We start from the raw sequence: 13,820 nt of genomic DNA on the forward strand, positions 1-13,820 counted from the left end.
ACTTCATAAATTTCACCAAGTATTTCTTCGGAATTTCTTTCTGGATTTGTTTCAGAAAATATTTTAAAATCTCTAAAAGAAATTTCAGAGAATAGCTCCAGGGATTTTTACGGAAAATCTTTCGATGATTCTTTCAGAAAAAAAAAAATCAAATCAAAAATCCTTCTGGAAATTCTTCTCAAATTTTTTCGAAGGACTATTTTGGAAATTCCTCCAGGAAGACTTTCAGGAAGTTATCTAGGAATTTATTCAGAAAGGATTTTCCCAGTATTTCTCCCGATAGTTTTATTAGATAAACTTCCATGGTTTCCTTTGAAAATTTCTACATTATTCTTTCAAAAAATATTTCAGTGATAAATTTGTAAATTTTCTTCAAGGATACCTTCAGAACCACCTCCAATGATTTCTTCAAAAAATCTGCAAGGGGTTGATATTTCTATTTCTTAATACTTGTATTCCTTCAAAGATTCCTTATGAAACTTTTACAGAAAATCCTGCAAAAAATCTTCCAGTGTTTCTCTACAAATTCTTCCAGGAATTCCTTCAAGCATTTCATTATGAACTGCTCCATGTTTTCCTGAAAGAATTACTAAATTAGTTCCATTTGAAATTCTTGCTGAAATGTCTCCCGAATTCTCATCAGGTATATTACTCCGGATATTACTGCAGGAATTCCTCCAGAGATTCTTGCATAATTTCGTTAAAGCAGGAATTTTTCCTAAGGTTCCAACAAAAAATCATATATAGATTTCTTAAGAAATCCCTCCTGAATGTCCATGTTTCATCTAATAATTACTGAAAATATTCTTACAGATCTTCTGGGAAATATGTTGATTAAACTTCACAAGAAACCTTTGGAAAAGTAATTGGAAAAATTCTGGTAAAACCAATTGAACTTATCTCCGAAAATGGGTAAAAGTAAAACAAATCGTTTGTCGATTCTCAAGAGTTGAAAAAAATGAATAATTTCAAACTTTTACATATTTAAAATGTCCAATTGTCGTGGGGCGCCAACTTTGATTCTTGCCAAGGGCGCCATGGGACTACGCTACGGCTCTGCATATAACAACCGAGAGTAAACGGGGGAAGATGTCCTCATCCTGGTTTCTTTGGCTAAAACCGCAACTAAATTAAGTTTTATCATGATATGGTCTTCTACAAAGTTGTTCATTAGGGTATCAACTGTCATTCTATCAATTCTGAGCCAAATCGAACTCGCCAAACCGGCGTGCTGTATGAGAGACTGGAGGTCATCTAATTTCCCATATATTTGGACTGCACATCCCATACAAACCTTCAACTCATTTGCGCCAGCTCAGTTTTCAACCGATTGAGCTGAATCTTTCACAGATTGTTCTTCTCATCCAAAGGCACGATTCTAGAGGGTGCCTCGTGGAATTTTTCGACATTTTTGTATTTGGGCCGGTCTATTACACATTCTATGTATGTGCGGCATGGATGTTTACAAAAAAATGAGTAGACCCCACTCATTTTTTAGCGTAGCCTTTTTTGCGTGTTCGTTCTCGAGAGCCAAACAACACTGGCGGGCTACGGCTTTGGCTCCTCGTGTTTTCCGTTCACTCTATCGCGGCAGGTGTAGGATAAGTGCTCAATAAATTCAGTGGATTCATGACTATTTTTGCATCAGAAATTATTTCAAAGGACTTCAAAGGGAATTTCACGTTATTTATAAGTAGACGCTTACGGTATTTACAAAAAAAAATCATTCATTAGCTCTGCATACCCAAAAATGCAAGTATTTATTGATCCACTTTAATTTCTACTTCTTCGCCGAAGTCCTCCATAAGCTCCAGATGTTCTTCCTCATCTGCTGCTCCGCTTGCTTCTACATCCTGAGGAGCTGTGTAGGCGTATGCATTTCCTCTGACTCCAGTAAACCTGAGGCCCCCTCTCAACCTAGCAGGACCCTTCCGGTTAAACTTTTCATTCCACTGTTTGTCCTGTGGTTCGATTCGATGTTTATACTTGATGTGATTAGACAGAAAATGATCCAAACTGAACTTCTCCGGACACAAGTTGCAAACGAAAACCTTCTTCGAAACTTCGATATGGGACTCGTAGTGCTTAATGAACACCTGACGTGTTGTTAGCTTTTTGTCGCAAATCTCGCATTCGTAAGGGTAGACTCCCGTGTGGCGGATCTCGTGCTTGTACAGCTCGGAAGTTGTGCAGAACTTCGACGAGCAGTACTTGCAAGCGTAATGCTTCTCTGTTGTATGGGTGTTCATGTGCTTCCGGAGGTGGAAGCTACGTTTGAATGACTGACCACAAACGTCGCACTTGTACCGGCGGTCTTCCGAATGCGATATCATATGGGAATAGAGATTCGAAGCAGCCGGGAAAGTGACATTGCAGATTTTACACTTGTGCTGCTTGGGACGTTCGTGACGAATTACGCAGTTGCGCACGTTAGCCCGATGTTTGTACTTCTTACCACAGATGGGGCAAGGAAACTCCGCTTTCGTCTTGTGAGTGGCGATGTGCAGTGCAAGGCTGTTTTCTTGGGAGAAACCTGAGAAAAATAATGGTATTTTTTTTTAGAAAGGAATTCTACACAAAATGTGCAATTTTAAATAACGAAAATTTTGGAGGAGTTGTTGCATCCACGTGAGGGCTACTTCTTTAAGTAAATACTCACCTTTCCCACAAATCTGGCAAGTATGAACTTTGTCGTAATAGACAAACCGCTGATGGCCCCGCAAATCTCTGGCCGTCTTGTACCGTCGGTAGCAAATCTTGCACTGGAACGGCCGCACGATGTCGTCTTCATCGTTGTAGTACATTTTCGGTCTGTTGGCGTGTTCCTGCAGAGCGTGCTGTTCCAGTAGTTCGTTCGATTCGAATCGTTTCTTACAACCACAGCAAAGGAAGGCATTTTCCCCCGTGTGCGATGACTCGTGTTCGATCAGTTCCTTGAGCGTCCGTCGTGTCACGGTGCATTTGCTGCAGGCATACAGTTTTTTATCGGCAGCTCTTCGCAGGTGTTTGTTCAGAAAGGAGTTACTTTTGAAACGTTTGTAACAGCCAGCGCATTCAACGGGATTATCTTCGGTATAATCAAGGCGGTTTGGTAGATGGGCTTGCTCTTGGTGGGTCGTCAATTCAGACATGGTACTGAACACTTTGGCGCAACCGCAACATCTCAGAACAGTAACGGTAACTTCCTCATCTTTTTCGGGGCGTTGTTTCCGTGGGATTTTGTATGGAAGGCGTTCGTGGAGTTGCTTTTCTTGAAGCGTTACAAATTGGGACATACATAGTTTGCACTGGTGAGCTTTGCGATTCTTTTTTGTGTTGGGACTTGCATAGTGGCAGGTGGAATGAGCTAAAAGTTCATCTTTTTCATAGCATGAAAAACTGCATTTGCAACATTTATGTAGCTTATCTTTATGGAACTGCTTTTCATGGTTCAATAATCCTTTCTCCGAGAAAAAGTTACAGCCGCAGAATGCACACTTCTTCAATGGTTGTACATTATTTTTGCCCATTTTATGAATTTTAACTTTGAATTCATTTGAAAATAGGGTATAGCAAACATTACATTGTGCTCTGCCACGCGGAACATCCATCACTGAACGGGGGCGATGTCTGCGGATAGAATGTTTCCGTAACTGCAGCTCGGAATCAAATGCAGCTTCACACCCACAGCAGTGTACTTCGTCTGTGGTTTGTTCGCCAATTTCGACTTCCTCAATTTTTATATCATCCTCAGCTAATTCCATGATCTCCGATGGTTCTGGTTCATCCAGGTATTCAACCTCATAGAGCATGTCCTCGTCGTGCTCGGTAGCTGTGGCGTTTTCTTGTTCTGTTGGCTCAGCGGAAGTTATTGCAAAGGATTGTGGTTCACCTAGAGATTTCTGAGATGCGATGAGGTAGTAGAGAATAGGAAAATAGATAGCACATAACTGATGTTATATTGAGATAAATCAAAGTAACATACCCCATGTGACTTTCCCACGCTGTTCGCTATAATTGTAGCATATTTTGTATCTGATGCTTCCGCGGAAGAAGTTACTGCATTGGCAAGCATATCGTATAAAGTTTGTTGGGATGTCTGCGACAGTTGCCGCAGCTTGTGTGCTTCCTCCAAACGCGAAAGGCACACTGAGCAGATATTCTTTGGCAAAGGGTCATCTTCAGATAACTGAAATTGAAACATTCTTAGTATTATTCATACTTCTTGGAACATCAATTGATTTAACTATGCACCTAATCAGATTTTTCATGTTTAGTTAGTTAGTTACTAGTTGAAAATAAATATAATTTGGAGCCGATGTACGATGCTGTATATGTTGTGTCGTGCTTCCAATAGCTAACAAGAATAAATTCATCAGAATACATATCGAAAAAACGTCCCTAAATTAGGTCACGTAAGGTTGACCATTTCAATGATATTATAATATCCATGGCTTATCATCTAGATCGTCAAATGGCTCTGTACAAATAATATAACGGCCTGCTTTTTGTCACTATCGTCACTATAAATTCAATCATATTGAGAAGCATACTAGTAACTTGGAATATAAAGTATTTGAACCGATAGTTGACCCCTTTTAGTAGCTGAAATTCGCCCTGATAGTAAAAACAATGGTATCCTAGCTGAACGACTTTACCAAGGATTGCACAACAAGTGCTATACTTTTCTCACATATTGTACACAAATCTTAAATATTCAATTAAAATTTGGTTCAAGTTATCTTACAGTGGACACCCCGGGTGTACTAAAGGGTGGATGGATAGAGTCCAATCATATTGTTGTTCCTACAGTTGAATATCGGAATTTTTGACACGCGAAAATCCATTTTTATCCCAAACCGTGCGTCGCACGTACGTCGGGCAAAGAGCGCTGGATAGAAGACCAGGTCCACTATCCAGCGCACTATGTCCGACGTTAGGATTCACACATGGATTTGGAGGAAAGTCGATTGTCGCGTGTGAGGAAACTTCGGGTTTCAACCGCGACGACAATTGTCTCTTACCATGTTAAATCGGATACAATACTGGGCCCTCGAAGATTTAACCAATAGTAATGCCCTGTGGAGCCCTGGACTTGTTTACATTTCAAATTCGTTTTATTTTATCGAATAGTCGCTTTAATGTCTTGGAATATGAATTATTATTTTCCGGCGGAGGTTTACCAGTGAAACCATTGAAGCAGGAAATTTAAGCACAATGAAAGGAGATCCACTATTGGTTAAAATACCCTATGTTATTGGTTTCTAACGAGGTTTCTTGTCGTTCAAAAGGTTTTCTAGCGTTGTCCTTAGCTTGTCGAAAATATATGATTCACCGGTTTACCCTACCAAGTCGAAAATTTATTAGTCAAGCACTTACCTTCAATCCACAGATGATTTGCAGAGAATCTCTAATAGAAAATTCTGATGAAGTTGTGCCATGCTGAAAGAAACTCAGATTAGTTACAGTTCTCCGAAGACCATATTAACATACAATTCATTATTGTATAAAGAGTTTCAATACTCACATTTTGTATTTCGAATATATTGATCAGCAAGTAGTCAATGTCTACATTTCCACTGGTTAGACAAACTCTGCAAAGATTTTCCAATCCATCCATTGCAGCGAGCTTACCGATCTCAGCTTTCCCGGTTCGAAATTTTGAAAGTCTAGTTGCAATCAAATCAACTTAATATTCTGCCGTGGTTCTACTAGCAGATGTTTACCCTACTGTTGTTTACAAATAAATCAACAAGCTTGACAATCAAGTCACAAACAGTCAAAGTCGCAAAGAAAGTGAGACGGAAGAGTATTGGTTTAAAAGAAAAATGAATGCACGCGCAGTGTGATGTCATTATTTCTACAACCACATCTACATCAATCTAGTACTGCATCACAAACATACAGTGGTATCCAAACCAATCAGAACATCTCACCTCCAATAATATAAAATTTATTCTTGATTCAAAATTAATCAGAAAGCTGATCTTGAATACTCAATCTGGATCCGCTTTCGTTTGATATTGCGAGTCAGGATGAGCTCTAACTCAGGTTCAAAACCGAAAATGTCATAAGACAAATCGGATGGCTAGCACCGACGAACCGACGTGACAGCTAGAACAAATAAATTCAAATTTGTTGTCCGCGACGCCATGATGAAAAATAAGCGAACACTATCGCCACCTCTATAACGGCCCGCGATGGTTTGGTAGCTCGACACCGAACCCCCATGTGTTCATATAGGAAACGGTTCGCGTCTGCGCTGATTTGACAGAAGCGATCGCTCGCTTCGGTGGTCGACCGTTAAATTTGGGGGGGACACTTTTGAATCACCACTGTCACGTCGGTTCGTCGGTGGCTATACATCGATCACAGACAAAATGTTCGGTGCTGCATGTTAACGCAGCATTGGCAGGCATTGCCTGCCATTGCAGGTTCTGTAACACTAGCCCGAAAGACACTAGCCCAAATGCCACAAACCCGAATGTAACACTATAGAATGTAACGCTATAGCCCGAATGGTAGCATATATGGTATTTTGGGGAAAACTGATTAACAATAGGACAGATCGGTGAAGTACTAGATTTGTAGTAATGAGCTGAATTTTAGTATGGTGAGAAGGTCAATTCTCCGTTTCTTTCATTTTCATTTTCATTTTGCAGCATTTGGTGGGGCAATGAGAGCGCAAGTCAGTCCAAAGCCGATGATAAGGAGGGGTAATGGCTGAATAGTCTTTGCTGACCACATAAACGCCATGGGATAGGAAAAGGGTATTTTGGTGTGGGATTATGGTGTTGGTGCAAACTTGACGATATCAATGCTATTCAGATGCAAAATAATTTTAAGGCTCAATAGTGAATCGCATACCTTTCAAAACCAAAAAACAATAATCCACAAAATACCAAGCAAGTCATAGAAAGAAAAAGCGCCCGATTGTTTATTTTGTCAATGGGGCACGTTCGGTGTAGTACTAGATTTGTAGTAATGAGCTGAATTTTAGTATGGTGAGAAGGTCAATAGGAGGCAATCAGTGAAGTACTAGATTGAAAGTAGTGAGCTGGATTTTTGTATGGTGAGATGTTCAATTCTCCATTTTTGCAATGAAATGGTGCAAACAGCGTAGGTTATATGATTTCTTGGCTAATTTGATGCTGTTTGAGCAAAAGTTTACGAAACTTTGTTGTTGTATTATTCATTTAACGCAAGTTCAACAGCAAAGTTACCCAAACTTTTGCTCAAACAGCATCAAATTAGCCAAGAAATCATATAACCCACGCTGTTTGCACCATTTCATTGCAGAAATGGAGAATTGATCATCTCACCATACAAAAATCCAGCTCACTACTTTCAATCTAGTACTTCACTGATTGCCTCCTATTCTCCGTTTCTGTAATGAAATGGTGCAAAAAGCGTGGGTATTATGATTCCTTGCCTAATTTGATGCTGTTTGAGCAAAACTTTGGATAACTATGTTGTTTATGTTGCAAGAAATGGAGAAAACAATAACACTGTTGAACAAAGTTTTGCTCAAACAGCATCAAATTAGGCAAGGAATCATAATACCCACGCTTTTTGCACCATTTCTTTGCAGAAACGGAGAATTGACCTTCTCACCATACTAAAATTCAGCTCATTACTACAAATCTAGTACTTCACCGATCTGTCCTATTATAACAAACGGAAACTTCTACCCTCTCCGACTCGCCAGTCACCCCGGAAAAAATGTCCCTTCAGTTCTGGAAAATATATTATCCCCAATTAAGCCTTTAATCGAATTGTCCGCGTGGTCTTGTAGTACCCCTGCTAGGTAAGAATCAGTCATTGCCATACATATTGGGTTTCTCGTTAATGTTTAGACTACTGTGATAATTTGAAAACCCACTGTATTTTTATTTCCAAGCGATATTTCGCACCATTCAAACTTAATTTGTTTACCGGTTGTGCAGCCGATGACCCTCTCACGAACTCGAGCAAAGTTGTGAACGTGAGCCGCTGCGAAGTCGTGTGCGAAATTCAACTGTGATAATAATGAATTCGGGCCGAGTCTAAATGGGTGCAAATGTCGCAATATTAAATGCTAGACATGACCCCATGGATAGCATTTGCATATGTAAAAGCTTTGCTGATGTGACTTTCCTATTAGGCAATTCTCTCATCTCATGTTTGTCTTCAAAACCTTATCAAGCTTAGAAAATTGAAGTTGATAAACAATATATTATAAGGTTCGAATTCCTATAGAATGAGATCATTCATTCGCACTACAACACCATAGGAGATAATACCACATTGGCTGATTACAGTACAAATGTGAAAAATCTCCCTTTTCCCCCTATCCGCAACCCGGGGACGCGCCCTGTTGGATTTCGAAAGCCTCGGAGAATATTACAAACCCTCAATGGCATTCCCATAAACTAACCCACATTGCCCATTCAGGGGTCTGACTGGGCCTATTACCCTCCCTCAGTTTGTGATATTCTCTCCAACTTGGAATTATATTTTCCCGGCACATAAATGACTTCGACAAATGTTCGATATACTATGCAGCGTCATGATCAGTATAACTATATCAGATGACTTGGAGATCTGATTCTTACAGAATTGTTTGCCATTGATTATACATTCAGTTATTCTAATCATTACTGCAAAGGCCATCGACCACATGCCTGAAATCAAAGCTTCCTGGAAGATATAATCCAAGCCCAGGGGAGAAGGTCAATTCTCCGTTTCTGCAATGAAATGGTGCAAAAAGCGTGGGTATTATGATTCCTTGCCTAATTTGATGCTGTTTGAGCAAAACTTTGGGTAACAGTGTTGTTGTTTTCTCCATTTCTTGCAACATAAACAACATAGTTATCCAAAGTTTTGCTCAAACAGCATCAAATTATACCCACGCTTTTTGCACCATTTCTTTGCAGAAACGGAGAAATGACCTTCTCACCATACTAAAATTCAGCTCATTACTACAATTCTAGTACTACATCGAACGTGCCCCATTTCATCAGAAATTTTTCCTTCTTCAAGTTATCGGCTATTCTTTCAAGATTTATTGACGCAAATCGTGTTAGCACTGTTATGTCCGTAAAAATACGAGGCAATTAGATAACAAACATAACTTTATTAATTCTTTTACGAGGCAATACAAAATATGGAAAAAATGTGCTTTCTCTACTCGTACACTTCTGACAGTTCTCGGCTCGCGGTGGTGATACCCGAGCAGAAAGCATTTCTGTAGCGAGCGTCACTGATGCGTAACCAACCGCTACAGCATCTCCCCCTTTAAGACATCACGTAGTGCTCGTATCTCGGCGGAAGCCGAACTGCTCGTCCCCGCGATGTATAGGTGGTCGTTGGTGTTGGTATACGAGACCTCGATCCCGCCGTGGTAACTGATGGTTGAGCCTCGGGTTGAGCTGCACTTGAAGCACCCTGATGTCGCAGCTGAACGTTGGAACGTTGCAGTGGAGTGACCTGTGCCGTCCCACCTGGTTCAGCCAATCCATCTGGAACATGAACGATGCCGAACTCTCCAAGTAATATGTCCAGTGGAAGTTCCTCGATGCTCGATGAGGTTCTGTCAGCTGTTTCTGCCACATGTCTTGCACGTAGCTGATCAACATGCGACCGGATCAATCCAGCACGTCGGCCGTCCAACCAAACGTTGTAATCTACTGCTCCAAGCCGTTCGATTATCTTGCCAGGTTCCCAGGTCCAGTCGTTTCCCTTGTATACTTTAGCGTAAACCAAGTCACCGTGAGCAAACCTACGTTTCTGAGCGATTTTATCTGTTTTCTCGGTTACCAACAGCTTTTCTGGTCGCAGAAGATCAAGCGTTGTCCGCATTTGCCGACCAAACATCAACTCACTGGGCGATTTGTGATCGGTGGTTCGACTCGGTGTGCATCGGTAAGTAGCTAGGAAAACTTGAAGACTTTCCTGTAGAGGCTCTCCCTTGTTTATTTTCTTCATCGCACGCTTCATGGTATCGACAAATCGCTCTGCCTGCCCGTTTGACTGCGGGTGGTACGGTGCAGTGCGGATATGGGTTATACCGTTCGTCTTGCAGAATAGCTCGAACTCACCTGATGCAAACTGCGGCCCGTTGTCTGACACAATAGTACCAGGTAATCCGAACCGAGCGAATGTCGTCTGAAGGAAATCTATTGTCGCTTTGCTAGTGGTAACTTTCGTAGGAAAGATCTCCGGCCATTTCGAAAACGCATCGATGATCAGCAGGAAATACAGCCCATCGATCGGACCGGCATAGTCCACATGTATACGTTGCCACGGTCCAGCAGGTTTTGGCCAAGCCTCTGGTGGCGCGTGGGGTGGAGACTTGGAAACCACTGCACACTCCTTACACTGCTTCACGTAATCTTCGATTTGCTGATCAATCCCGGGCCAATACACTACACTGCGAGCAAGGCATTTCATCCGCACCATTCCAGGATGACCATGGTGTAAACGTTTAAGCAGTTGCTTCCGGTGAATCTCAGGAATAACGACGCGTTCTCCAAAAAGAATACAGCCTTGTACGGTGGTCAAACTGTCCTTCCGGTTGTAGAATGCTGTCAACTCCGGGTTGATTTGGTACGAAGCTTTGGTTGGCCACGAAGAGTGCAGGAACTGTACAACTTGCTTGAGTGTTTCATCTCGATCCGTAGCTGCAGCAATCTTCTTCGCGGTGATTGGAATTGAATCAACAGCTTCCTCCAAAACCGCCGAAACATCTTCTTCGTGCCGAACTGATGCAATCACATAATCTTCTTCCGGTTTCACTGTACAGTCGATAAGCCTTGAGAGCACGTCAACGTATCCAAACTTCGTCGTGTTGATATATTCAATGTGGAAGTCATAACAAAGCAAGGTCAATGCCCACCGCTGCAACCTGTTCGATGTGTGGGCCGGAATTCCTTTATGTGACCCAAAAATCCGAAGAAGCGGTTGGTGGTCGGTCTCCAGTACAAACGGTCGTCCCAGTATCATTCGGTGAAACTTTGTGACGGCGTATACCAGAGCAAGGGCCTCCTTGTCGATCTGACTGTAGCCTTGTTCAGTTGGCGTCAAGGTTCGGGAAGCATACTGCACTGCTTTCTCGGCGCCCCCGGGAAACCGATGCCTGATGCACGCTCCGATGCCTGTATTCGATGCATCTGCCGCGACCACAATTGGCATTGACGGGTTGTAGTGCGTCAACATCAAATCCGATTGTAGAAGTTCCTTGAACCGCGTGAACGAACTTTGGCACTCCTTGGACCACATCCATTTGGCGTCTTTCTGGAGCAGTTGATCCAAGGGCCTACGCAACTGATGCATTTCGTTGATGAACTTTGCGTAGTAATTCACTGCGCCCAAAAATGAACGCAGTTCCGTGACATTCCGTGGTGGAGGCATCTTGACGATCGCGGACACTTTCTCCGGGTCTGTCCGGATACCGTTTTGGTCCACGATATGTCCGATGTACTTAACTTCGGTCATATAGATGCGGCATTTATCCCACTTGAGCCGGAATCCGTACTCCTGAATCCGCTGGAGGATGAGATCCAGGTTCCGGTCGTGCTCTTCTGGTGTCTTCCCGTGCACTAGCACATCGTCGAGGAATGATTCAACTCCTTCCAAATCGCCAATCATGCTATCGATGACTTTCTGAAAGGCACCCGGGGCGGATTTTACTCCAGGAGGTAGCCGTTTGCATTTGAAAAGCCCTTTGTGTGTCGTTATCGTTAACAGCGTTTGTGACTCTTCCTCTACCTCCATTTGCAAATAAGCATCAGACAGATCCAGAATACTAAAGTATTTACTGCCAGCTAGCTTTGCGAATATCTCGTCCGGAGTGGGCAACGGATACTTGTTAGGTTCCAACACTGCGTTCAAGCCGGTGGAGTAATCCGCGCATATTCGGACTACAGGGTCACCATCAGCATCCTTTTGCGCTTTACGAACGGCCACTATGGGTGCCGCCCATTCAGAAAAGTCCACTGGTTCGATCACTCCTAGGTCCTCTAGTCTTCGAAGCTCCTTTTCCACCAGCCGCTGCGAATGATAAGGGACCGGTCGCTTCGGTTTGAATACCGGTTTGGCCCCCGGCAGGAGAAAAAGCTTGACTTTAACCTTCGAACACAGTCCAAGTCCGTCGCGGAATACCTCGGGATACTTTGCTTTCAGAGCTTCGTTATTCGCCTCTCGATCTTCTGCTGTTGTGAGCTGCTTACAGTAGGAATTGATCGGCATGTCGTACAAGCCGAAAGCATCCATCAGATCGCTGCCAAGAACGTTGAAACCTTGCACCGACGTCACGTAACAAACCGATTGCTTCGTGATTCCTCTGAACGTAACCTGACATGGAAACTCGGCTGATAAAGGTAGCGGCTTGCCCGATGCTGTGGCCACCTTCAGGTTCGTTGGCTGCACTTTGGGGTCGTTCAACGATGGTAGTGAATCCTCCGATATGATTGTGTAGTCGGATCCACAATCGAGCTGCAGTTCGATGAGCTTGTTGTTGATAAAAACCTCCACGTACTTCCTACGATTGGCAAAACCAGCCTCGTTGATTGCATAAATGCCCTTCGACTTTCCGCTTCCGTTGCACTGTTCCTTCTTCTGCTTCTTTTTCTTCTTCCTGCCTTCCGTATTCGATTGCTTCGGATCGCTGCCTGCTTCATCCGGTTTTCTCGAAAAACATCCGCAATAACCTTCTCTATGGCCCACTTTTCCGCAGCTTCGACAGGTGTGATTTGTGTACGAACAATCTGCAACGAAGTGCATTTGTCCGCACTGCCAGCACGGACGTCGTGGAGCTTTCGAGGGTACTGGAGTTTTCTCGGAGAACTTCCTTCCAGCATCACCGGATTCGCGTCTGTGCACCGCGTGACTGAGCGGCTTCGGACATTCGATTACAGCAGTGTCGTGTTTCAAATTGTCCAGATGCTGGCACTCCAGAAGCAGCTTCTTCAACGTCATCGGATCTGCCGCAGAATCAGTTTCCATCTTGGCCAATAATCTCGTACGGATATCCTTTTGCTTCTCCGACCGTAGACCAGCAACAAAAATCAAACATTTAAACTGATCCGGAGTGATCGTGTTGACGTTGAATTCCTCACAAGCTTTGTTGACGAAACTTGCGTAGGTAACAAAGTCCTCCGTATCGCGTTTGCACGTTTGCAGGCACTGGAACCGTCGGAAGAAAACGGATGTTTGATGACCGAACATTTCCTTGAGTGTGTCCACCGTCTCCGCAAACGGAATATCTCGTGGGTTCCTCGGCAAAACGTAATTCACGTAACGATCGTGGTCTACAGAACTCAGCTTCTGCAACAGGAGTCGTACTTTGTCTGGATCCTCTAGGTTCGCTCCGCCTTTAGTGAACACCTCTTCGTGTCGGGCATACCACTTGTCGAAGACAACACCGTGCTGAGGATCGTAGGCAAATTCCGTCAGGGTTTTGGAAAGTGTTTCCATCAGGAACTCGCCGTCTCGCGGCCGCACAAGCTGCTCGAGGAGTGCTTTTTGGGCTTGTTGTTGTGCTTCCAACAAGTGTGCCATTTGTGCGAACACCGCTGCCAAATCGCCGGCTGCTGTGGCAGCGCCAGCTCCTGCCGGACCGCCCGTTGCCATTTCGCGAAAAACTCTTATTCCGACGACCGAAAACGACGCGAACTACTTCGACCGAAAAATACTCGTCGCCAATTATGTTATGTCCGTAAAAATACGAGGCAATTAGATAACAAACATAACTTTATTAATTCTTTTACGAGGCAATACAAAATATGGAAAAAATGTGCTTTCTCTACTCGTACACTTCTGACAGTTCTCGGCTCGCGGTGGTGATACCCGAGCAGAAAGCA

The 13,820-nt window shown here is 43.2% G+C and overlaps 2 protein-coding genes across 2 annotated transcripts; both read right to left on the bottom strand.

Annotated features, from left to right (window-relative positions):
* Positions 1-1,726: 1,726 nt before the first annotated feature.
* On the bottom strand, positions 1,727-5,803 carry LOC109621983 (zinc finger protein 665). Its single transcript, XM_029869119.2, has 5 exons — positions 5,507-5,803; positions 5,359-5,421; positions 3,965-4,168; positions 2,660-3,881; positions 1,727-2,533 (listed from the first exon to the last, which is right to left on the bottom strand). Exons 1-5 carry the CDS (start codon positions 5,597-5,599, stop codon positions 1,761-1,763), a joined length of 2,355 nt encoding a protein of 784 aa, XP_029724979.1. The 5' UTR covers positions 5,600-5,803; the 3' UTR covers positions 1,727-1,760.
* Positions 5,804-9,255: 3,452 nt separating this feature from the next.
* On the bottom strand, positions 9,256-13,590 carry LOC134286344 (uncharacterized protein K02A2.6-like). Its single transcript, XM_062847951.1, has one exon. The coding sequence runs from the start codon at positions 13,588-13,590 to the stop codon at positions 9,256-9,258; it is 4,335 nt and encodes a 1,444-aa protein (XP_062703935.1).
* Positions 13,591-13,820: the final 230 nt, after the last annotated feature.

This window comes from Aedes albopictus, chromosome 2 (genome assembly GCF_035046485.1).
Source record: "Aedes albopictus strain Foshan chromosome 2, AalbF5, whole genome shotgun sequence".
NCBI classification, from domain to species: domain Eukaryota; kingdom Metazoa; phylum Arthropoda; class Insecta; order Diptera; family Culicidae; genus Aedes; species Aedes albopictus.